Raw genomic sequence first — 23,238 nt, 5'->3', positions numbered from 1 at the left:
GTTTATATTGAAGCACACACATGATTTATACTCACATTGTAATCAGTGTGAAACATGTGCAGCATCTAATAGCAGAATGTCAAGATCATCAATACAAAAGAGAAATATAAAGAGAAGTATTTATTAGATATAATCTTACATTTACTCTGGAAAATATACTAGAGTCAACATATGGAGGCTACAATAATTAATGTCTCAAAGAATCTGGTCTGTTAGAAAGAATTTACAATTTTAACCGGATTTCCTTATTTAATCAGCGATTTATTTCCCTTGAATTTATGGTGAGATTTTCCCCGTGTCTCTCTCCATGTTAGAATCAGCCAGTCCAGCAGGAGGCGGTGAAGCACATTAACCGCCAAAATACTGAAGAAGTTGACAAACCGAAAGCGCCAAAGAGCTCACATCGTGTTCCTGCTGTACAAGAGCGTCTGTACTTCTGCATGTGAGTTTAACACTTCTACATTACGCTGATTTGTGGAGATGATGAAGGGGTTATGTGTGTATAAGCGTGTTTATAAGCGTGATTTATAGCACTGACTGCTCCTGAAGCTCAAAGCCTCAAACACCGATTAAACACGTCCAAACAGGGTCATTTGAACAATATAATGGGTTAATTTTATATCTTAAAAGTGTTTGTGCACTTCTATATCAGGTTGACTCGAAAATTTCACATCATTCAGCACAAAATAAACTTTAAACAGAGTCAGGAAATCGAAAGTAAAAGCAGAGCTTCCGTTAACCGGTGTTACGGTTTAACTGGTGACCGTGTTAACTGGTGTCCCTTTCCAGATGTAAGCTATTCACGTTTGCATATTGGCAGATTCGTCACTTTTTCACAGCAACAAAACATGTCCATACCAAATAAAGATTCTTATTACTTGGTGTCAGTGTCATTGTGTGCATTATTGATTTTAATATCTGTGTAGCAGAACAGTATATAACCAAAGTAAATAAAAAAATTAAAAAAAATCAGAATTTAAATGTCTTTAACAGGATTCGAACCCGTGTAGTGAAAAGGTTTAGCACACGTATCAATCAACTTATCTAACTGAGCTACTCAGAACTTCAAATGAAGCGGTCTGTTTTAATATATTTGTCAATTAAAACATGCCTTGCTGTGGTTGTGGACCTGTGTTAACATGTTTCCATCGATGTTAACATGTTTACATGTTGTTTAGTTACATGTACTCGCGTTAACGTGTTTCTACAAACTCTACCGCTGATAGAATAGCTCTCTCTGACTAAACGATGCTTCATCAGTTGCTCAAACCATGTTTTTTCTTAGTTCTAGACTCATGTCTACCTGTGCCTTTGGAGCCGTGTTAACTCGTGACCCATGCTCATACATGTAACGTAAATAAAGATTTTATCAAAAAAATGAATACAATGACGATATTATTATGCAACATATTATGCCTAATATATATATTTCATATATAATATTATGCAACAGAATATTAATGGAAAATCGCAACATTTCAATGTATGATCTTGGTCACATCTGTATCAAGGTACTTATGAACATGATTTGGTTACATACGATAAAAATTACTAATTGCTTGATAGCTCAATTAGTTAGCACGTATGTTCCTTTCAAATGCGTCTCTTTTGTTAGTAGGTTCGAATCCACATACGAGTTTTGTTTATGTAGCCTGATTTTTTTAATTCTCTTTAAAATAAAATGGGGGGGACTGCGATTTATATGCTTATTTAGCGGAACATCGTAGTCATTTAGAGCTATTCTGAGAAAATATCAGCTCGTTTAACTTTGTAGACACAGACTAACACGAGTCAATGGGACTATTATATTCTGATTGCATAATATTCTAATATTCTGTTGCATAATATTATATATGAAATATATATTATATATATTAGACATAATATGTTGCATAATAATATCGTCATTGTATTCATTTTTTTGATAAAATCTTTATTTACGTTACATGTATGAGCATGGGTCACGAGTTAACATGACTCCAAAGGCACAGGTAGACATGAGTCTAGAACTAAGAAAAAACATGGTTTGAGCAACTGATGAAGCATCGTTTAGTCAGAGAGAGCTATTCTATCAGCGGGAGAGTTTGTAGAAACACGTTAACGCGAGTACATGTAACTAAACAACATGTAAACATATAAACATCGATGGAAACATGTTAACACGGGTCCACAACCACAGCAAGGCATGTTTTAATTGACAAACATATTAAAACAGACCGCTTCGTTTGAAGTTCCGAGTAGCTCAGTTAGAAAAGTTGATTGATACGTGTGCTAAACCTTTTCACTACACGGGTTCGAATCCTGTTAAAGACATGTAAATTCTAAACATTTTTTTTATTTACTTTGGTTATATACTGTTCTGCTACACAGATATTAAAATCAATAATGCACACAATGACACTGACACCAAGTAATAAGAATCTTTATTTGGTATGTTTTGTTGCTGTGAAAAAGTGACGAATCTGCCAATCTGCAAACGTGAATAGCTTACATCTGGAAAGGGACACCAGTTAACACGGTCACCAGTTAAATCGTAACACCGGAAGAATGCGGATGATCCTTAAACTGCATTAACTGTCCCCATCATTTCTTCCTCAAGCAAATGTGTAAATATTAGATCTGTTCAGCAATAATGTTAATTGCATTGGCATATGTATCTGATGTTTTCTCAGCATGCAGTAGTCGATCAAAAAGCTATTTATTTTCTTATGACTGTATGTACACTAGCAGTGGAATTTACTGCGATGTGAAGGGGTGCCACCTGAAATCTTGCCTAGGGCGCCAAATTGGTTGGGGCCGGGCCTGCTGGTAACGTTTTAGTTCTAACTAACTATTAACTTAGTAAATAAATAAATAAAATAATAAGTTAATAGCTGTCTAAAGCAGAAGTTATCATGACAGACAAATATGTATCAAATGATCAAATCTGAAATATCTGAGGTGTCAGATGAGACTGAGGTAAAGTTGGTTTTATATTCGCACATTCGTTCAATGACAACTTGTGACACGCTCCCTATAGTGTTTACCATGATACTTTGAAAATTTGGTATAAAATCAGATGTGAATATGATTTCAAAACAACCTTAGCACCATTTATTTGACTAAACTTAATGCTTATACGATTTCACAATTTAGCAAAGAATACTTCTTAATCAAGGAGAAAGTCTGAATGTGTGAATATAAAACCAGCTTTACCTCAGTTCAGATCAGGGGTGAAACCAACTGCATTAATGTTAATCTTAATCATTATATATATATATATATATATATATATATATATATATATATATATATATATATATATATATATATATATATATATATATATATATATGGCTGAAAGTCAGTTTGTGCTATCTCTCATCATGTGGTCTGTTTCAGTAAGGTGTTGTTAGTGAAGTGAGCATTGATTGCTATAAAGTGTGCTGTTCTTCATCTCAGTATATTGTCATCTCCAGGTGATGGTCAGCGGCTGATTGTTTCCTGAAAGCTCTGCTAATGTCTGCATTGGTGTTTTAGCTGCAGTATGGCAGAGGAGCGAGTAAAGGACTCTCTCTCAGAGAAACACAGGTATTGACTCTGTTTTTACACCATTATTTCTACACTTTCTCTGAAGAACAAAGACCAACAACAATGCACTTATTTGTGGTGCTATTGCCCGATCAAATGATGGACAAAGCTTCAGTTTACAGCTTCAGCAAATGTGTTTAGATCATTCTAGATTACAGACAGCTTTACCAGAGCTCAATGTGTGTCATGTGCAGGGCCAGACGGAATCTGCGGGCGTTTTTTTGCTATTTTTGTGGAGAATTTTGGTAAAAATTCTGTGGATTTCTGTGCAATGATTTTGGGAGTATCATAACTAAAACTGTAATATGTGAAATAAAAAAATAATACCTTTTAAACTTTTATTTAATGTTTAAAATGCAAATCCAATAAGATTCACTTTATTTGGTAAAAAAAGCAAGTCTCTCATATAATATCTCAACTAAAAGACTGAAAATATGACTGTTCAAACTGCATTGTGCATAAATCAGATGATCATTTTCATAGTACTCAATAATATTACTTTATTTAATAAAAAAAACTGAATAATACAGATTTACACACATTTACTCAAGTAAATAAACATAATTAATAATGGGCTAAAAATCAGCAGAATTCTGCGTGCACAGATTCCGTGTGGGTCTAGTGATGTGTCTGTTTACTCATGATATCTGTGTAGCAGACCTGATCAGACAGACTTTCAGCCAGCAATTAGTTTGTGCTGAATTAAACTACACAAACTCATTCAACTCTTAAAGTTTGTCCTGCAGTTTATTCCTCTGGTGTGTTTGTGTGTTCAGTGTGAGATCTGGATCATGTGTGTCCAGCTCTGTGTCTCTGAAGAGTGACCGGTCTAAAGAAAATCCTCTAACAAACTTCAGAAAGAAAACTTCATCATCTGTCAAAAGGTATGAATGATTTTTTTTTTTTAATCACGTGTCTGTCAATCTTCTAAAATCACATTTTTTAACAATAAATAAAGTACCACAAACTTATAAAACTATTATTATCACCCCTTAGACCAGGGATGGGCAAACTTTATTGTCGAGGGCCAGTGTCCCTGCAGAGTTTTGTTCCAGCACTAGTCAAACACACCTAAACAAACTAATCAGTGTCTTCAAGATCACTTAATCTCTATAGGGAGGTCTGTTTGAATAGGGTTGGAGCTAAACTATGCAGGACACTGGCCCTCCAGTATCAAGTTTGCCCACCCCTGCCTTTGACAGTTTGTAAGGTAATTAATTTTTATGTTAATGCATAGCCTAATGAAACTGATCTTACACCAAAACCCCCATTAACCAGGTTTACAACTATTCATAGACCTATTTAAGACCTTTTTAATATAGACTAATATTAATATAATGACAAATGGCACTTCAATTGTTGCTTTATTAAACTATAAAGAAAAATAAAATAAAGTACAAGCTAACTTTATTGTTATTTTTAGACATAAAAAAACGTGAACATTAATTTCTAGTTCATAAGAAATAACCTTCTTGCAATACACAAGTGTTTCAGTTAGTGCAGCTCATCCTGGATGATGCTTCAATGTGAACTGTGGCAAGAATCATATCGATCCTACCATCAATAACGTTCTGCTGCCTGCAACATCCTCCAGCATGACTGGTGTGATGTGGGGGGGCATTTCTGATGCAGATGCAGTGTTCGCCAGAGGTAGCCTGACTACCATTAGGTACTGAGATGAGATCCACAGACCAGTTGTAAGACCATATACCCGTGATATCGGGCTCTTCCTAAAGCAAGACAACGCTAGACTTCATGTGGCTGGAGTGTTATCGGTTCTTGCAAGACTAAAGTGTTGATTCTATGGACTGGCCCGCTTGTACCCGAGACCCTGAATTCAATTGAGCACATCTGGGACATCAAATCTTGTTCCATCCACCAAAGCCACATTGAACCACAGACTGTCCAGGATTTGGCAGATGCTTTAGTCCAGGTCTGGGAGGAGATCCCTCAGAAGATCATCCACCACCTAATCAGGAGGATGCCCAGAAATTGTAGGCATGTGGAGGCCACGCACTCTACTGAGCCCCATTTTAACTTGTGTCAAGGACACTGCATCAAAGTTAGATCAGCCTGTAGTGTGTTTTTCCTCTTCAATTTTGAGTGTGACTGCAAATCCAGACCTCCATGGGTTAATAAATTGGATTTACATCGATAATTTCTATGTGATTTTGTTTTCAGCGCATTCAGCTATGTAAATAACAAAATATTTAATAAGAATAGTTCATTCCTTCAGACCTAGGATGTTATTTTAGTGAGCAGTGTATTACTGCAATGACAAATGACAGACTTTTTTATTTGTTAAACTGTAGACAAAATAAAAAGAACACACAGACTTTTTTAGTAATAATTTTTTTGATATCCAAAAAGTAAAATTCGGCATGATTAGGGACATTTATGAGCAAATAATGAACATTAAGAGTGATACAAGTCATGCTTCTTTAACTACAGTGAACACTTAAAGTAATCTAACACACATTCAGCTGCTATAGGAAGAGGCAACACAAGTGAAGAATAAAGGTTTAACCTTAGCTAATTGAGCTCATAGGAAATTATGAATGAATGCAGCAGATTATGATGCTTCTATTCCTCTGGTGTGTTTGTGTGTTCAGTGTGAGATCACGATCATGTGTGTCCAGCTCTGTGTCTCTGAAGAGTGACCGGTCTAAAGATCGTCCACCATACTTCAGAGAGAAAACACCATCATCTGCCAAAAGGTATTTTGTGTTTCACATTATTGCTCACATATGGACCGTTTTTAATATTTTATGTGAACCAACAATTCAGTAAAGAGAGCCATTCCTGAATAAATCAGTTGTTTGAGTAAATCAAATGAATCAATGACTTTGGCGACTCATTTACAGACACCTAGTGGCAGATTTAGTTTCTTATGCAGAGAATCTTTCATTAAATTGTAATATATATATATACAACAGTTCTGCTTGGTTCTTGAACCTGATTGGCTGATAGCCGTGTGAAATTTTGCAATAACAGCACTGGTCCAGCTTCACCCTTCTGTATTACTCCGCCCACATACACTAATAAGCAGAGGACCATCTACAGTTTGATAAATATTCCTGCTGTTATTTAGTGGAGAATGTAGTTGTTTAGATTGCAACAATGCAGTTTATTTATAAGGATAGGGCCTATTTTAAAATATTTATAATTTCTGACAGTGCATCAGCGGCCATTAGCCTGGCATACTGAGCTGACCAAAGACGGTTGAAATTGTTCACAAGATGGTGACAGTGACTGCATAATAAGCCCTTAAAACAGGGGTCACCAAACTTGTTCCTGGCGGTCCGATGTCCTGCAGATTTTAGCTTCAACCCTAATCAAACACACCTGAACAAGCTAATCAAGCTCTTACTAGGTACTAGGTACTACTTGAAACATCCAGGCAGGTGTTTTGAAGCAAGTTGGAGCTAAAGTCAGCAGGATACCGGTCCTCCAGGACCGACTTTGGACACCCCTGCCTTACAATATTAAAACACCCTAATTTCTAACTAAAGCTGATCAAATCAGTATTAAACTGGTAAGCATACCTGCCAACACTCCCATTTTTCCCAGGAGTCTCCCGTATTTCAGACCAATCTCCCGCAGCCCTCCCGTTTGTTTTTCTACCAGAAAACTCCTGCAATTTCACCCCACTCCCTTTTTTGGTACAGTCTGTAACACCCCCAGGTCTTTAACTTTGGTACAGTATCCAATCGCAGCAGCCACACAAAACTTGGTGCATGATAGAGTTATTAACACCACAGTATGGTTACTTTCCTATCCCAGTTCTCAACAGTGTTATTCAGAGACCTCAACTCAACCCTGTTGTATAAACGCAATATCACACTCATAACAGTGCAATATGGCTGTAAATCTGCACTGATGGGACACTAACGCACGCCTTCCACTAATGCTGATATACAGCCATATCACACTGCTATGAGTGTGATATCACTTATATATATATATATATACACACAGTTGAAGTCAGAATTATTAGCCCCACTGAATTATTAGGACCCCTGTTTATTTTTTTCCCTATTTCTGTTTAACAGAGGGAAGATTGTTTCAGCACATTTCTAATCATAATAGTTTTAATTACTCATTTCTAATAACTGATTTATTTTATCTTTGCCATGATGACAGTAGGGCGAAGCAGTGGCGCAGTAGGTAGTGCTGTCGCCTCACAGCAAGAAGGTCACTGGTTCGAGCCTTGGCTAAGTTGGTGTTTCTGTGTGGAGTTTGCATGTTCTCGTGGCTTTCCTCCGGGTGCTCCGGTTTCCCCCACAGTCCAAAGACATGCGGTAAAGGTGAATTGGGTGGGCTAAATTGTGTGAATGTGTGTGTGGATGTTTCCCAGAGTTAGGTTGCGGCTGGAAGGGCATCCGCTGCGTAAAAAACTTGCTGGATAAGTTGGCGGTTCATTCTGCTGTTGCGACCCCAGAGTAATAAAGTGACTAAGCCGACAAGAAAATGAATGAATGATGACATATTATAATATTTATATACATATATAATATTTGACTAGATATTTTTTAGACACTTCTATACAGCTTAAAATGACATTTAAAGGCTGAACTGGGTTAATTAGGTTAACTAGGCAGGTTAGGAGAATTCGTAGGCCCACACGGAATCTGCGCCACGCAGCTTTCTGCAGATTTTTAGCCCATCATTATTTCTGTTTATTTACTTGAGTAAATGTGTAAATCTGAATTTATTAAGTTTTTATTCAGTAATTTATCACTTTTTATTTCATATATTAAGGTTTTAGTTATGATACTCCGCTGGATACTCCCAAAATAATTTCACAGAAATCCACAAATTTTTACCAAAATTCCCTGCAGAAATAGCAGAAAAAGTCCGCAGATTCCCATTGGCCCTGGTAATTAGGCAAGTTATTGTATAATGATGGTTTGTTCTGTTGACTATTGGAAAAAGAAAATTGCTTAAAGGGGCTAATAATTTTGTCCCAAAAATGTTTTTTTTTAAATTAATAACTGCCTTCATTGCAGCCGAAACAAAAGAAATAAGACTTTCTCTAGACGAAAAAAATATTATCAGACATACAGTGAAAATTTTCTTGCTCTGTTAAAAATCATTTGGGAAATATTTAAAAGAGTAAAAAAAATCAAAAGGGGGGTAATAATTCTGTATATATATATATATATATATATATATATATATATATATATATATATATATATATATATATATATATATATATATATATATATATATATATATATATATGTATTGATCGGCCGCCGATCACAATATTGGCTAAAAATAGCTTGATCAGCTAACCCCAAAAGCGCTGATCAAAAAAGCCAATCACTTGTCGTTAATTACTCACACGACTTTTTCATACGGTGCACAGATAAACAACAGCAGAGCAGAGCTTACCAGTTACAACATGAGTCCCCCCGTCTTTATCAAAGTGTCCAATAAAGACGTGAAGTTAGCTGTTTGCAGTGTATGTCGCAATAAAACCCCTTGAGCAAGCAACGACATTTAAACAGCACTAACATGATTAAGCATCTTAGAATGCACAACACAACTAAATATGCTGCGTATGAGAATCCCTCAACCAACCAACTGTGAGTGATGCACAATGTAAACCATACAGCAGAGATAATGTAGTATGAGGTGGAAAGACTTCACGTTCAGAATTATGGAATTCATTTGCCTCTATGAACAACCTGTGATATATGGAGTGCAGACGCATGTTCAATGTCCCGGCTAAGCTTAACAGCACAACATTGTGCTACTGTCAGGCTTTCACGTGGTCACATTCTGCGGAGGTGTTGGTGAACTTTAGCGGCATTCAGTCACGGGGGATCCAAAGAGAAACATTTCCCTGGCCTGCCGTGTGTGTGTGTGTGTGTGTGTGTGTGTCACTCTCCAGCTTGCTGTGCATGTATGGCAAGCCGTTTTTGAATTTAATCTATAACTCGTATTAGTATCTATTTTCATGTTACTTGTGCTTATTTTTTAGAAATTTTTTACATTAATTACTTGTGCTTATTAATAAATAGTGCTTTTTAAAAATATAATAGTGCTTACTCATTACACACTAGTCTATTTTATTATAGGCTACTTGATACAGCAAATTCCTCGCTGATTTCGCTATCCCCAGCGGGTAACGTTTTTAGACGCAGGACACTTGCTTGAATTTCGATCCATTTTTATTCTTGCTTCCAAAACATGTTCCAAAACAAACAACTTACAATAATTTCTCAATGTCCTCAGTGGCGTAGCGCAAAATGCGGAGGCCCCCCTGCAGGGATCACCTACGGGGCCCCCAGTCGAAGGTGGGCGGGAGTGCTTATACAGAGATATACACATATATCTATGATCGGGAGTTTTCCTGGATGTTAGTATGCAATTTTTTTATGAAAATTATAATTTTACATCACTTTTCTACATTGATGGATCAGTGATCGCACGGGCATTCCTGACAAAAAGCTTGTGTTTGCGTGTACAGAAATTTACTATTCACCCTCGCTGTTAAATTTGATCTAATCCGTGTCCTGAAACACAGCTCCTCTTTTGCTTTCACTTCTCATACTGACGGAGGGAGCGATTCGTTTGTGAATGAATCCCCCGAACGACTCTTTCACTAGCCGACATTAATACACGTTTCTGGCAGCGCAGCATCTCGTTGTCATATTTATTTTGCATTGTTTGCTGATTTTATTCAACAAAACTACCATAAGCCGAGTATTTAGTGCGAGTTGTAGCTACTTTGCCTTATGATTAATGCAGTAAGTGACTGTTATCATTAATAATGTTACCTGTTTAGCACAAAGTTCAGAACATACAAAAACACATAAAAACTTAATCTGACCTATGAAGTGTTCTGCCTTTGTGCTTTGTTTTCTTTGTTTGCTCGTTACTACACTCGTAGACTGCGCTAAAGTCCCGCATCTTCACCTAATAACACTGTCCTGACTAGTGCGGTTCAATGACATTTGTCCTGGAAGCACTGTACCAATGTGGCGGCGCTATAGACGCATGCTCAGGGTCCCTATGCGATATCTAGTGTATATATCTATGTCACAAATTGAGGAGCGGGGAAAATAGGCGGGGTGGATCGACAACGCGGGGAATTCTTCACAAACTATGGAGCGATCACAAACCGAAAGCCGCGAGAGCGTCAAAGTAGCCAGAAGTCATTCATTTTTTAACGAGAACCGGCGGCGAGAAACAGCGGCGTGCCTTCATTGGCTATGACGCGGTTCGGCAGCTAGCAATCAGAATGAAGTAGTCCACCGCTTGAGAGGTGTTCAGAGAACACAGACCTGTGAACTTTGGTTCCGACCACAGTTGTTCCTAAGAGTTTGATTATTGCGGTTCCTGAATTTTCAATTATTGAAAATCGCAACGACGTGGGGCCCCCTAATCACGCGGGGCCCCCCCGCGGTGCGTGCCCTGTGGGCCCGTCCGCTACGCCACTGAATGTCCTCCAACTGAGCGTTTGAAAACTGTATCTCTACCCACTACCATGCTTCTTGCTGATTAGGTTCACATGATATTGATTTTCCTACAGTGCAGTGACTAGTATGCCCCATAGGTGGCAGCACAACAGCTGGCAAAAAGCAGGCCAAAAATAATACAAAATAAAATAAATTAAATACATTACTATCTTTCTATTTAGCGCTCCGACACTGCTAGTACTTATTCATTAGATAGTACTTATATAGTTTTAATTTATTTATTAGATACTAGTACTTAATCATTTAGTAGTGCTTATTAAATATATAGTTTTATTTATTAGATACTACTACTTATTCATTAAGTATAGTACTTATTAATATATAGTTTTTATTTATTGGATACTAGTACTTAATCATTTAGTAGTGCTTATTAAATATATAGTTTTTATGTATTAGATACTAGTACTTATTCATTAAGTATAGTACTTATTAAATATATAGTTTTATTTATTAGATACTAGTACTTTTTCATTAAGTAGTACTTATTAAATTTATAGTTTTTATGTATTAGATACTAGTACTAATTTTTTTAGTGACTAGTAACAATTCTGTTGTTAATAGTAAAATTTTTTTTTCAATTGATTTCTATGGGATCTGTCATTGAGATATCAACTGTTCAGTTTTGACTAGTATGTATTCCAACTGGGACTAGTACATATTTTATGTACTGCTAGTTATTCATTAACTACTGGTAATTATTAATTAGATACTAGTACCTAATTAATAGATACTGGTGCTCAAGTATTAGATACTAGTACTTATTCATTAGGCACTAGGACTTAATCATTAGATAGTAGTATCTATTTTATGTACTAGTACTTATATGTCAATCATACTAAAAACTAAAATAATCTGTGACAGAAGTTCACTCAAAAGTAACAGTTCTTTCTGCCTATAATTACCAACACTCTCATCATTGATACTACTTTCAGAACATAAATTTAGATGTTTTACCATATGAAAATGCAATGAAATTATGAAAATTGTGAAATTAAAGCTATAGTGCAGAGATTTGGTCCCCGCGTCAGGTCAGGGTGTACTAGTAGCCTTTAAAACGCGCACGCGGAGCTGCACTAAACTCACACAGAAAAGTACTGGACATTCATTTTATTCGTTTTATTTAACTAATTCTTTCAATACAGCTCTCTTGATTTCTAAAGAGAAAAAAAACGCAAAAGAAATTTGTCTTTAAATTAGTTTTAGCAGAGACGCAACTGCATTTTCACATTTGTTTTTCAGTTAGGGATTAGGTCTAGAGTAACCTAAAAAAAATGTTTTGTTGGACACTGCACACTAGTCTACACTATAATCAATATTATAATTTATTATATTCATTATTATTAAAACGAAACAATACAATTGATAACACGCAAAACCCTTTTTAATGTTTGCTTTCATTTTGACATCGCTAACAATTAGGGATGGGAAGATTAACCGATATGTATCGATACGCGGTCATGCGCGTGCACGATGCGAGTGCATCGGTAGAGCAGCAGAGGATGAATGAAATTTTGGAAGCAAATCGAGATGCATCGGTTTTTGCGAGATGCATCGGTTTTTCCAAGATACAGCTTATATTTTTAATATAGAATGTATTTTTTATTTATTAACAAGTGTTGTCAACCTGTTTTTGGCGCATAATTTAATCGACCTACTTAAAGTAAGCCTTAGCAACGGATTTGCGGATGTGTACACTTACACTACAACTGTATCAGGTGTGCGGATGAAGCTAGTGGTGCGCCCTCAGAAAGCGCGAGAAGCAAAACAAACATTTTATTCCCCACTGAGTTTTAAATCTAAAGTATGGCAACATTATGGATTTAAGGATGGACGACATGACAGGACAGATGCAATTTGCAAAAGTGTGCCGCCCATCTGTAAAATACACGGGCAGTACGACTAATCTGAAATCTCACTTGAAGCAGCGCCACTGTGTTGTTGTGAAAGCTCCATCTTCCAGTGGACCTCTATTCTGCCGCCCTATGCGCGGATATAACTGAGGACGCGCCGGAGTCGCGGACCTCTGTTCTGCCGCCCTATGCGCGGATATAACTGAGGACGCGCGTGTGTCGCGGACCTCTATTCTGCCACCCTATGCGCGGATATAACTGAGGACAAGCGGGCGCTGATGGAGGTGTCGCGGACATAACTGAGGATGCGGGTGGTAAGGGGGGGTGTTGCGGACGCCGCCCTCTCTATACTTCCGCCCTAGGCGGCCGCCTAGGTCGCCTCTATGGACGTGCCGGCCCTGTTCATCTGCAAAGATATTCAGCCTAGTGTCACGGAGAACGAAGGTTTTGAACACCTCCTTCTGTTAATTTTTATTTAATTACAATAATAATAATATTAATAATAATAATGATAAAAATAATGGGCGTCACGGTGGCACAGTGGGTAGTTTGACCACCTCACAGCAAGAAGATTGCTGGTTTGTTATATTTTTATTAGCCTGTTGTTTACAGTGACAGTGATGTTTCAAAGCAGCATAACACTGCTAGTTCACCACCTTAAGTTTTGAATAATCAGTGGCAAAATATATCTTTGTAAAACTTGTTTTCATAGTTGAAAAGTTAAATCACAATTCTTGTTGTGCAATGCTAAACCTTTATGTTGAAAGAGTGCAAATATATATATATTTTAATATATATTGCACTTATACATTCTGTTTATCTTGAAAATACTTAAATAATATGTGCTATATGTTCTAAAATGGCCCTCTACTGTAAACTGACACTCTGGCTCTGAGAGAAAAGCCAGTTTGTAAAAAAAGTCTTGGTTTTGCTTGGTTAATAAATAATCAATCAAACTCATTCAATGGCACAGCATCCTCTTTCACATAATCTCATAAACTTGATCTAATTAGTTAGTGCTGAATTATCGCATCGTATCGTGATATGGGTGTGAATCGTATCGTGTCGCATCGCAATATGTCACAAATGTATCGCTAATATATCGGATCGTATTCTTTGTATCGAGATGCGTATCGGATCGGCATTATAGCTTAGATGCCCAACCCTACTAACAATAAGAAACATCCCAGCAGCAGTCTCAAGTTAGGACACTTAAAAATGCCTTTTGAGTCTAAAGATGACCAGCCTGCGAAGTCAAGTTTACAGTGTCATAAATGAAATGTGTATAGTGCATGAGTGAAGGAAATTTGCCGCATCAACCTCTCATATGCACTGCATGTAGGCTGGATGATAATCTTTAAAAATATATATGCAATACAAAACTTGATACATTTATGTTTTTGAAATAAAACGGAAAGAAATCAGGAGAGTAAAATATCATTTAAACCACTGGTCTGGCGCTTATACTTTATTGTTTGTAGCGAGAAGAGAAAAATAAAGCAGATGAAAACCTGTCTGGGGAGACAGCATGGATTATCTGTTCTTCAGAAAAGATCGTAGACATGACATTGTGAAGGCGTTTATCATAACGCAGTTCGTGTTTATGATCATTAATATTAACTAATATTTATTGCATATTATTAACTCTTCTCTCTCTAGACTTTGTTTTAGGGCTTGTTCTTGTCGGCGCAATAGGTTTATTGATTAAGTGAATCCCATTATGAAGAATGATTTTGTGATATTTATATCTATAATGATATTTATCTATTAATTTTTTTAAGTAGAGAGAACATATTCACGGGCAAAAAAAGTTTCCTCCCGTACCACCAAGAAATAAAGTAGCCTACCTAAGTTAATTGACCTTTTATGTAAAAATTAAGGAATATCTTAATAAAATATTAATTAATAAAACATTCGTATAAATGTTTTTTTGAACTTTCATTAATAAAACAACACAAAACTGCTTATAAATATTGTAGTTAAATATCAAATAGCTTTAACTGCTTGAAACCGTATAATAATAATTAATTGTTACATATTTAAGAACTTAACAAATAGCCTAAATGGCACTTTACTAATCCGTAATAGTATAAATAGCAATAATTATAAGAAGTACAAAAATATAAGCCTGCTAGTGACAATACAAGTTAGATGTTTAAAAAAACAAGTGTAGGTTCTGTCCATCTTTTGTTTTCTATTTATATTTTAAATTCTTTGGCAGAAAAACTAACATGTTGACTTTGTCCAGTTTAAGTGAAGACCTAATTGGGATTATAATGTTTCCAGCAATACACGTTCAGACGGTGTGCTTGTAGCGCAAATGCACAGATACTGTTTCTTGCTTCTGTTCCGCCTCCCACATTTCTCGGAAAGCAGGTTTCTCCACACTGCGGAGCAGCGCGTTCTTAACTTACCAAATATGTTTCTCCATTTCTCATCAATGTCTTCTATTCATCACTTTCTTTTTTGCACCAGGCCATTTCTGGAAATGCCTCTGCAACATCTGACTGACTAGCTGGGCGTTTGTGTTTATAAGAGTTGATTACAGGCAGCTTTTTTTCCTCGCAGCCGTCTATCGCGGTGACACAGTTGTCATGGTGACCGTCACAGCCCTAATTGAATGGCCATTCCCCTGCCATTCTGTGATCGGCAGTGATCGGCAATCTGCAGATCATAATTTTGGCAATCAGTGATCGGTCGCAAAAATGCTGATAGGAGCATTTCTACTAACCACTCTTATATAACATAAATATTTAACAGAATATGCATCAATTACCAATAATAAAAGTGTGAGGAACAATTTTATGTAGTATTTGCCCTGTTTTAGGGACTAAACTTGCCTAAAAACAGTCAAAACAGCAGCGTGAGAGAAGTTGTTGTCTCTTTCAGGTGGTGTCGTCGTGTCATGTCGTTGCCTCGTTTCCCATAGCAACAACCTTCCCGCTCCAGTGTTGGAATGAGACGCGCTCGCACGCACATCGAAGTCATGCAGTATTACATAAATAAACATGATCACTCCATAAACAATTTAAATAATAACCTTTTAAATTAAATCTTGAATTTAAAATGCATTTAGCGGTTTTATATACGCTATTATTTTTAAGATGAGCTTATAAATTGTTATAAACTGTTACAAAACAAAGTCACACTTTATTTGTGCCTCAGATTCACTGTCAAAAATATATAAGCACTAAATATAAATGCTTGTACTTAAAATAAAGATGTCACTCTGTAAAAAGGTATTTATTTTAATTTAACAGCTAAAATGCAGAACAGACTTTGCTTTTAACTTACACTGGAAAAAATGCTTTAGAAAAAGCCACAATAAAAAAAGCAAACCAGTTTACAGCAGGAAAAAATGTTTTCATTATTAAAAAAACATAACAATGAAAACAAAACTTTTTTATATTATAATGAATTGAAATTATATGTTGTAGATATTTTGGTCAGTTTTAATGCATTAATGCAGGCAATTTAAAGCTAGACTGACTAACGCAATAGACATGAAGTATGTCGCGTTTGTCTAATTTATTATGCACACGAAAACTTACTTGTAAACCAAATATGTTGCCGGATTCTTTCATGGGCATGAGAGATAAAGTGCTTATGAAGTGCTTCGTCGCCCTCTGGTCGTTAACTGATGCAGAGCCGACGTTTGATGAGCTGGAACAATAGAACACGCGACCGAATGAACATGCGTATGTTTGGCTGACCATATATAGATGTTAGATTTAAAGGGGCCGACGTGTTGACCTTCGACCGACATCGGCCTAACATATGTGTGCTGTCTGGGGATATTATATTTACTCTCTGTTAGTTGTGTTTTTAATCTGTCAAAATATTTAACACACAACGCCAGCAAGATTTTGTACAATCATCATGAAAAGTATCATGAAGTGCTGTTTAAACAATGTTTTAATGATGAAATGTTGAATAAATCTGCTGTGTTGACTCCAGTGTGTGCAGCGCTGAACTTTAATCTTCTCTGTTTTTAGCTCATGTAAAAGGAAGAGAGCAGAAGCAGAGCCCAGTTGTGTGTCTATGAAGAGTGACCGGTCCATGGATCGACCGCTATATTTTAAGAGTGAAAACACACGACCTGCTGTCAGGTAGATCATCTCTTTAATATCTGCAACTGATGAGTATTTTTATAATAAATGAATCAAGTAATTAGTGTTGTGGATCTGTTGGGTTTCAGATGTTAGATGTTGTATCTGAGCTTTGCAGGATAGTGCTTGAAGATCTCCGCTTTACACTTCAGGCCACAATTGATAGTATAACCAAACCAATCAGCGAATTATTACTAGTTAGTGAGGTAGAAGGTGGGTTTAGGTCTTGGGTAGGGTTAGGGATCCACAATAAGATCATACTGTATGACTACTAATGTGCAGTTAATATGCTCACATTACACAGATAATAATAGTTAATAGTGTATTGGAGTTAACTGGTTTTTAGGTGAATTTGGCCGTCGCCATGGAGTGCCTGTAAGGACACAAAGACTTGAACCCCATTTAAAGCTCTTTAATGTCCATCACACTTGAATAGGTACAGTCTTTTACATGGGAGTGTGTGTGTGTGTGTGGTCTAAACAAAAGAAAGAAAATATACATTAATAAGTAAATTTAGAAAATAAGGATAACAGTAACGAGTAGAAATGTTTATACACAACACTAAACTACAATATACATTTTATAACTGACATGCATGAGCAAAGCAGATGAAGCAAGGCAGATAAACTTATATAAAAAGAATAATTCTCACCATTAACAGGCTTTTAACTTATAACAAAAAATATAACAAAAAGCATGGATCAACTAGGTGATGTATGTATTGTCATTTAAAGCAATTATATTTACATAAAAGATCGCAAATACTAGCCGCGGCTGTCCGCGATTCTGTACGAGCTCGCGGATAAATCAGTAATCTTAATACAATATTATAACTATTAAACAGTGGTAACAGGTATGTAAATGATGCATAAACACTTACTTTTTATCATTGACGCTCACAAAACTGACTGGAATTTGGCGGAAAGCAAAGCATGTGACCTTTCTCTCTATCTGATCAGAATGAAACCAGTTAACAGTCTCAATGTACCGCAGTCCTATGCTGCGTTTTGATTGGTTGCCTGTGCTCGTGATCAGCGCATGATCAAGTACGAGCTCTATAGGATTCTGCTTGTGATGTCACAGTATGCATGAGGAGAGAGCACAGCTCGTGTCCAGCTCTGGGCTCAGTCCACCAACCTCTTTTACAAATAGTATGAATTGTGAGCTAAACTAAAGTGTTCCCGGTCTCTTGCCATAAAGGGCTTTTCCTGCACACTTTCCCCTGCTGTTTCTGTGCTGTACTGATCAGCCATTCCTCTGATCTGAGTCTGTTTTCACTGAAGCGCAGTCATCATCATGTTGTGTTGGCCTCATAGATGCTGCTGATCAACACATTTGGTTTCTAGAATTGATATTTCTCGAGTTCTGCTGCTCATTCAGTCATGATAGATGATGGTAAATTAACTTGTCTTGCTGTCCTTAAAGTTTGGACTGGAACTCTGCAGACAAACCCCCAATGAGTGACCTTCTGAAGACTGAGTGATGAGGAGAAGGATAAGGGGAGCTGCTGGAGGCGGGAATAACAGTCAGCTGACACAGTGCAGTTTATACTGCTGCTTATATAGTCATGTGATGATGATTGACACGCCTGCATAATTAAGCTCCTCCCACACCTACACTGTGGGCTTCATTCAGTGATTTGATGATTAGTTTCAGCTCTAATCTGCTCTAATAGTGCTGCATTTCTGTTGGGTTTTCTCTACTAGAAATGAGCCTTGATCTGTGTTTGCTGATATTTTCCACATTCAGACAGTTTCTGTTCAAATATAAAGGAAATTAATTTAAGTGTTTTTGTAAATGAAGAATGATTAATATCAGGTTTGTGCAGTGTGTGCAGCGCTCAACTTTAATCTTCTCTGTTTTAGCTCACGTAAGAGGAAGAGAGCAGAAGCAGAGCCCAGCTGTGTGTCTATGAAGAATGACGAGTCTATGAACCCACCAATAACATTTAGGAGTAAAATCACACAACTTGCTATCAGGTAGATCATCTCTACACACACATGATTACACTGCAGCATTTATATGATCCTGTGTTTCTAGAAGATCAAACATTTACAAGTATTACATTTACAGGATACTTCAAAACTGAAAGTCCACATACTCGCATCTGATCATTAGTGAAGTACTGAAGCTGTAATAAGAGACTAAAGTCTCAATAGTCTAACTGTTAGAGTTAGTAGAGTGAGTTTACAGGCTTATACAATAGTCAGCAAAGTGTGGGAAAAGAAAGAGTTTTAGACACTGTTAATAAACAAGTTGTGTGAGACAAACACACCACATTTTACCTGATAATTATGGTCAAAAGAGATACTGATTTAAGATAAAAATGTATTCAGATTCTCTGATTATTATTATTTTAATAATGTGCAGCAAAATGACAACGCTGTTACTGAACTCTGAGAGCAAACACTTGTATGATCTGGAGATTATCATGTAAATCGATGTAAATCGCTGACAGAGGACAGAAGCAGTAAATGTAAATCGATGTAAATCGCTGACAGAGGACAGAAGCAGTAAATGTAAATCGATGTAAATCGCTGACAGAGGACAGAAGCAGTAAATGTAAATCGATGTAAATCGCTGACAGAGGACAGAAGCAGAGCAAACACAGTCATGGTGAAGCAGTGAAAGATTCAGACAGCAGAGATGGAGATGCAAAACATTTAACAACTATATGATCACAACAACCTTCAGAACTACAGACAGCACAATGCAACACCCAATTTAATACTATTTTCCTTTATTTAAATATTATTATTATTATTATATTTTTTGTTATTTGTATGCCGGTTCTGATGTAATCACTATTGAATGGGCTGATAGTTATGGTTCAGTAGGGACCTTCTGCACCTACTTGTAGGCTCAATGGGCTGTTATCATCCATCCACATGGTTAATCAGCTTTACTAATAGAGTAGACTCAGATCTGTTTTTACATTACTGTGATGGTTGGGTTTAGGGTAGGGGGAGGGGTAGACGTTAATAAAACACAATTAATGGGGCTTTTATAAATAATGTTAATAATTATCGTTACTTAAAGCCGTATGTGATCTATAGCTGATTAACCATGTGGATGGATGATAACAGCCTACTAGTAGGGGCAGAAGGCCCCTACTGGCCCATATCTATCAGCTGATAACCACTGATTATGCCCAGTCAGTCGAGTTAAAATCATTCAAACTGGCATACAAATAACAAATAAATAATAATAATAAAAATTTCTAAATGAAAGAAAATAGTATTATAACTAACTTTAAAGTGCTCAGTGTTTGGTGTTTAAAGGAATTAGTGTGTGGTGTTTAAAGTTATCAGTGTGTGGTGTTTAAAGTGATCAGTGTGTGGTGTTTAAAGTTATCAGTGTGTGGTGTTTAAAGTGATCAGTGTGTGGTGTTTACAGTGATCAGTGTGTGCTGTTTAAAGTGATGATCAGTGTGTGGTGTTTAAAGTGATCAGTGTGTGGTGTTTACAGTGATCAGTGTGTGCTGTTTAAAGTGATGATCAGTGTGTGGTGTTTAAAGTGATCAGTGTGTGGTGTTTACAGTGATCAGTGTGTGCTGTTTAAAGTGATGATCAGTGTGTGGTGTTTAAAGTGATCAGTGTGTGGTGTTTAAAGTGATCAGTGTGTGCTGTTTACAGTGATCAGTGTGTGCTGTTTAAAGTGATCAGTGTGTGCTGTTTAAAGTGATCAGTGTGTGGTGTTTAAAGTGATCAGTGTGTGCTGTTTACAGTGATCAGTGTGTGGTGTTTACAGTGATCAGTGTGCGGTGTTTAAAGTGATCAGTGTGTGCTGTTTAAAGTGATCAGTGTGTGGTGTTTAAAGTGATCAGTGTGTGGTGTTTGATGTGATCAGAGTGTGGTGTTTAGTTAAATCTGATTAAATCTGTGTATTGTGTCTCAGCTGGTTCAGAGAAAACACACATGGCTTCACTAGAGGATCTTTACACTCACACTCATTGACTCTTTGTGTTGTTGTTGTTCCTGCAGTGTGCATAGAGATGATCAGACTGGAGACCTGCAGCAGGATTCACTCCAACCAGAACATGATGAACTTCAGAGAGTCAAAGACCAGCACAAAACCAGCATGAAGAACAAGTATGAGAGATTATTTGAGGGAATCAACCATGGAGAGACTCAAACCCTCCTGAACAGCATCTACACACAGCTCTACATCATAGAAGGAGAGAGTGAAGGAGTGAATGAAGAACATGAGGTTTTACAGATGGAGAAAAGAGCCAGAACAAAACCCTCACAACACACTCCAGTCTACTGCAATGACATCTTTAAAGCCTCAGCTGGAGCTGGACATGAGGAGAAGATCAAGAAGGAGAAAGCCCAGATCAAGACTGTTCTCACTAAAGGCATCGCTGGAATCGGAAAAACCGTCTCTGTGCAGAAGTTCATTCTGGACTGGGCCGAGGGAAAAGCCAACCAGGATGTAGATTTCATGTTTGTGCTTCCATTTCGAGAGCTGAACTTGATCAGAGATCATCAGTACAGTCTTCACAGCCTTCTGCTGGACTTTCATCCTGAACTTGAAGATCTGGAGCCCAAGATTTATGAGCAGTGTAGAGTTGTGTTCATCTTTGATGGTCTGGATGAAAGCAGAATCACACTCAACTTTTCAGATGAGGAGAAAGTTTGTGCTGTGACTGAATCTTCATCAGTGGCTGTGTTGATGCGGAGCTTCCTGAAAGGAGATCTGCTTCCCTCTGCTCTCATCTGGATCACCTCCAGACCAGCAGCAGCCCATCAGATCCCCTCCAGATACATCAACCGTCTGACAGAAATTCAGGGATTCACTGAGCCTCAGAAGGAGGAATATTTCAGGAAGAGAATCAACGACGAGCATCAAGCCAGCAGAATCATCTCCCACATCAGAAGAGCAAGAAGCCTCCAGATCATGTGCCACATACCCGTCTTCTGCTGGATCTCCTCCACTGTGCTTCAGAAGCTCCTGGAAGATGATGTGAGTGCAGAAATCCCTCAAACTCTGACTGAGATGTACATCCACTTCCTGCTGATTCAGATCAACATGAGGAAGCCGAAGTATGAAGAGAGAGATCCAAAGAATCTGCAGTCCAACAGAGGAGTGATCCTCAAACTTGCTGAAGTGGCTTTCAGACAGCTGATGAAGGGCAATGTGATGTTTTATGAGGAGGACCTGATTGAGAGCTGCATAGACGTCACTGACGCCTCAGTGTATTCTGGGATCTGCACTGAGATCTTCAAGGAGGAATCTGTGATTCATCAGAGGAAAGTCTACAGCTTCATCCATCTCAGCTTTCAGGAGTTTCTGGCTGCTTTCTTCAAGTTTTACTGCCATTTAACAGAGAACAGAGAACCGCTGGAGTATAATCCATATAGATATAATCAATATCTACAGGACAGGTATGAGAACACAGAACCACTGGAGTTGATTCATGACGAAAAATATTCAGATGATGAAGATGAGTGGATGGATGGTTATAAATGTCAATATTCATATGATCAATATCACCAGTCCAGCTCTAAGAAGTCTCTGTATGATCTGCTCAGTTCAGCAGTAGTTAAAGCTGTCATGAGTAGTAATGGTCATCTGGATCTGTTCCTGCGGTTCCTGCTGGGCGTCTCACTGGAGTCCAATCAGAGACTCTTCCAGGATCTGCTGACACACACAGAAGAGAGCTCAGAGAACATCAGGAGAATAACACAGTACATTAAAGACAAGATCAAGAGAGATGACCCTCTCTCAGCTGAAAGATCCATCAATCTGTTCCTCTGTCTGCTGGAGGTGAAAGATCAGACTCTGGCCAGAGAGATTCAGGAGTTTGTGAAATCAGACAAACACTCAGAGGAGGAACTCTCTCCTGCTCACTGCTCAACAATCTCCTACTTGATTGAGATGTCAGAGGAGCCGCTGGATGAGTTAGACTCTAATAAATTCAAAACATCAGATGAGGGAAGACGGAGACTGATACCAGCTGTGAGAAACTGCAGAAAAGCTCTGTGAGTATTCATTGATGGATCACAGAAGACACACATCAGTCTGCACTGAAGACTCAGATCAGTTTAGTGAATCACTGCCCTGCTTTAACAGAAAATCTTTAGCTGGCCATATCGTGTGAGATCGCTGATACACCATATTACTGCATGGGGACGCGGCGGCAGTGTTCTGTTTCCTTATTTGCTCATTTATTTCAGCATTTCTAAACGTATTTAACAAACTTTTCTTGACTTT

General features: G+C 37.5%; 2 protein-coding genes across 2 annotated transcripts in view; both read left to right on the top strand.

Annotated features, from left to right (window-relative positions):
* The first annotated feature begins 365 nt into the window (after positions 1 to 365).
* LOC137491078 (protein NLRC3-like) lies at positions 366 to 23,025 on the top strand. The gene is made up of 7 exons (XM_068220149.2): positions 366 to 442; positions 3,459 to 3,570; positions 4,347 to 4,454; positions 6,183 to 6,287; positions 16,909 to 17,022; positions 18,888 to 19,001; positions 21,006 to 23,025. The coding sequence occupies exons 2-7, from the start codon at positions 3,527 to 3,529 to the stop codon at positions 23,008 to 23,010; spliced, it is 2,490 nt and encodes an 829-aa protein (XP_068076250.1). The 5' UTR covers positions 366 to 442; positions 3,459 to 3,526; the 3' UTR covers positions 23,011 to 23,025.
* The window catches only part of LOC137491248 (uncharacterized), a 697,259-nt gene continuing 674,386 nt past the window's right edge, over positions 366 to 23,238 (top strand). Inside the window, exon 1 of the mRNA XM_073947911.1 lies at positions 366 to 438. The gene's annotated coding sequence lies outside the window, so the exon portion shown is untranslated. The remainder of the gene's footprint in view (positions 439 to 23,238) is intronic.

This window comes from Danio rerio, chromosome 4 (assembly GCF_049306965.1).
Source record: "Danio rerio strain Tuebingen ecotype United States chromosome 4, GRCz12tu, whole genome shotgun sequence".
NCBI classification, from domain to species: domain Eukaryota; kingdom Metazoa; phylum Chordata; class Actinopteri; order Cypriniformes; family Danionidae; genus Danio; species Danio rerio.
This window is presented reverse-complemented; position numbering and strand designations above follow the sequence as displayed.